The sequence below is a fragment of the Glycine max genome, chromosome 8 (assembly GCF_000004515.6).
Source record: "Glycine max cultivar Williams 82 chromosome 8, Glycine_max_v4.0, whole genome shotgun sequence".
In the NCBI taxonomy this organism is placed as follows: domain Eukaryota; kingdom Viridiplantae; phylum Streptophyta; class Magnoliopsida; order Fabales; family Fabaceae; genus Glycine; species Glycine max.
In genome coordinates, this window is record NC_038244.2 from 45,102,147 (window position 1) to 45,104,745 (window position 2,599).

The 2,599-nt window shown below is 29.9% G+C and overlaps 1 protein-coding gene across 1 annotated transcript; it reads left to right on the plus strand.

Moving 5' to 3' along the window:
- The first annotated feature begins 1,045 nt into the window (after window positions 1-1,045).
- On the plus strand, window positions 1,046-2,033 carry KTI-1 (kunitz trypsin inhibitor). Its single transcript, NM_001249346.2, has one exon. The coding sequence runs from the start codon at window positions 1,142-1,144 to the stop codon at window positions 1,763-1,765; it is 624 nt and encodes a 207-aa protein (NP_001236275.2). The 5' UTR covers window positions 1,046-1,141; the 3' UTR covers window positions 1,766-2,033.
- The last annotated feature ends 566 nt before the right edge of the window (window positions 2,034-2,599 follow it).

Genomic DNA, 2,599 nt, shown 5'->3' on the forward strand with positions numbered 1-2,599 from the left:
AATGAAATTTCATTCGATGTTATTTACTCTCTAGACTATACTTTTATTTACCTGCATTGATTACATACATACATACATATATATATATATATATATATATATATATAAAAGAGATTATAAGAATTTTTGGTGTTAGTATGGAGAACATATAATAATTTTTTTGTTGTTGTATAAATTATGAGATTTGTGTAATATAAAAATGAAATATTATTGATTGAAATTTTACTAAATATTAATAGAAATATATCAACAAATTGTTACTTATCTTTGAGTACCTTCAAATCTCCCAGAAGAGATTGGTTTGAATGACGAAAAATACTCATTACAAACATATTTGTATAAAAAGGTCAAAAGGAAAGTGAAAATAAAATTTATAAAAAATTATGCTAAAAATATATTATCGAAGGATAAACATTGAAAATTAAAAATTTAAAAGGAAATGAAAAACACGTGCTCTGTGAGATTATTCAAAGTCTTAAAACCTATTAGCTTGTCTAGTTGTCTTTTATTATACTATATTTCTCATTTGTTCTCATACATCATTGAATTGACGATCATAGTTTGTTTGCTTGCTCTCAACGAAATCGAATATAATATAATAGAATTATATGAAATTAAATAAAAAAATGATGGCATTTTTATTTGGTTATTTTGTAAAAAAAGAGAGTAAAATTTGTATTTATTATTTAAAAACTAGATGATAACTATTTAAATTTAATATGTATACAGATATATAATTTTTGATTAAAACTTTCCTCTTTTAAATTTTTAACGAGTGTCTTAAGCTACTGATTAGCAAAACCATACAAGTTGGATTCCTTTGAAAAAACTATTAAACGTAACTGTACGTCTCTCTTTTGAATTCTTATCCAACCACATCCTTCGTAACTTTTTCCCTAAATTTTTATCCTACTAAACTGCATCTTCCTTTAAAAATTATTCCACTAACCATTTTATTTATTCGATATCTCCGTACATTTCCACTTGCTTGGATCATCCCTTTTTATATATTTATTCAAGTTTTCCCCTAACCAGTTCAGCTCATCTATAAATAGTGTAGACTCTTCCAACGTTGCTTATTCACACAAACGGAACAAGATAGATATATAGAAGAGCCTTCCATATATAGCCTCCCAAAAAAATGAAGAGTACTACCTCTTTGGCTCTCTTTCTACTTTGTGCCCTAACTTCATCATATCAGCCTTCAGCCACCGCTGATATTGTATTCGACACCGAAGGCAATCCTATTCGAAACGGCGGCACATACTATGTGTTGCCAGTTATAAGAGGAAAGGGCGGCGGAATAGAATTTGCCAAAACCGAAACAGAAACATGCCCTCTCACTGTTGTGCAATCTCCCTTTGAGGTCTCAAAGGGTCTACCACTGATAATTTCATCCCCATTTAAAATCCTTGACATCACCGAAGGACTTATTTTGAGCCTCAGTTTCACTTATGTACCCCCCTGTGCCTCAACTCCTTCTCGGTGGACCGTTATTCTCAAGGGTCTGCCAGAAGAACTCCATGTCAAACTCACTGGCTACAAAAACACAATAGATGGTTGGTTTAGGATTCAAAGAGCTTCCTCTGAATCCAACTACTATAAGTTGGTGTTTTGTACATCTAATGATGATAGTTCGTGTGGGGATATTGTGGCTCCCATCGATCGTGAAGGAAACAGGCCTTTGATTGTGACTCATGATCAGAATCATCCATTGTTGGTTCAGTTTCAGAAAGTTGAAGCTTATGAATCATCAACTGCATGAGTTGGCCTTGAAAAATCATGCACGTGCTTTCCGGAATTATTCCGATACTTTGGTTACTTGTAAGACCGAATAAATAATGCTTTGGTTGTAATAAATTATTATTATTATTATCATTATTATTCCAACGCTAAATAAATTAAATAAGGATATATAATGCTTTATTTTTATACATGTAGTTAGTGCGCCTTTAATTACGAATTACCTGTTACATCAAATGTGTATATGTAATGCATATTCTACTCGCACGATTTCTGTGATTGTCAAACAAGATATTGTTTCGCAATTTTTTTATTAAGGTTTTTGTCCAATCTAATAAAAATATGAGACCTTCGAGCGAGAGATCGATATTTCGTAGGAAATAACAATAAAATAATCAAAGCATATGTCTAAAGTTGAGTATTTGATTAATTCCAATTATTTCTTGTTAATTATCTTTCACATTCATCATATAATAAGGATAAATAATTATTAAATAATTATTTTAGTTTCTAAATGTGTAAATTTTGAATGTCTGATGATAAATTGATTGATATAATGACAGTTGAGACAGTCTGTAGTTTCATTAGATGTGTGTAGCGTCTTGATTTTTGTTTTTGTGAAGTATATATAGTGGGGAATTCCCAAACCAGCACTAAAAATCGTGAGAAAACACACATGAAGAGACATGTTCAGATTTTTAAATTTCAGCTTATTGATTTCTATTGCCATAAATTTATTGAACTTCAAGAATCCCAAATTGAATATATTTAAAATTTTAACTTAAGGATTTGCAGTTTTTTTTATAACAATAAATTAAATTAGATGATAGGAATCTAAACTATTTAGCTATATCAT

What these genes read in the sequence shown, in the direction of transcription:
- KTI-1 (NM_001249346.2), top strand. Translation starts at nt 1,142, where the DNA reads ATGAAGAGTACTACCTCTTTGGCTCTCTTTCTACTTTGTGCCCTAACT.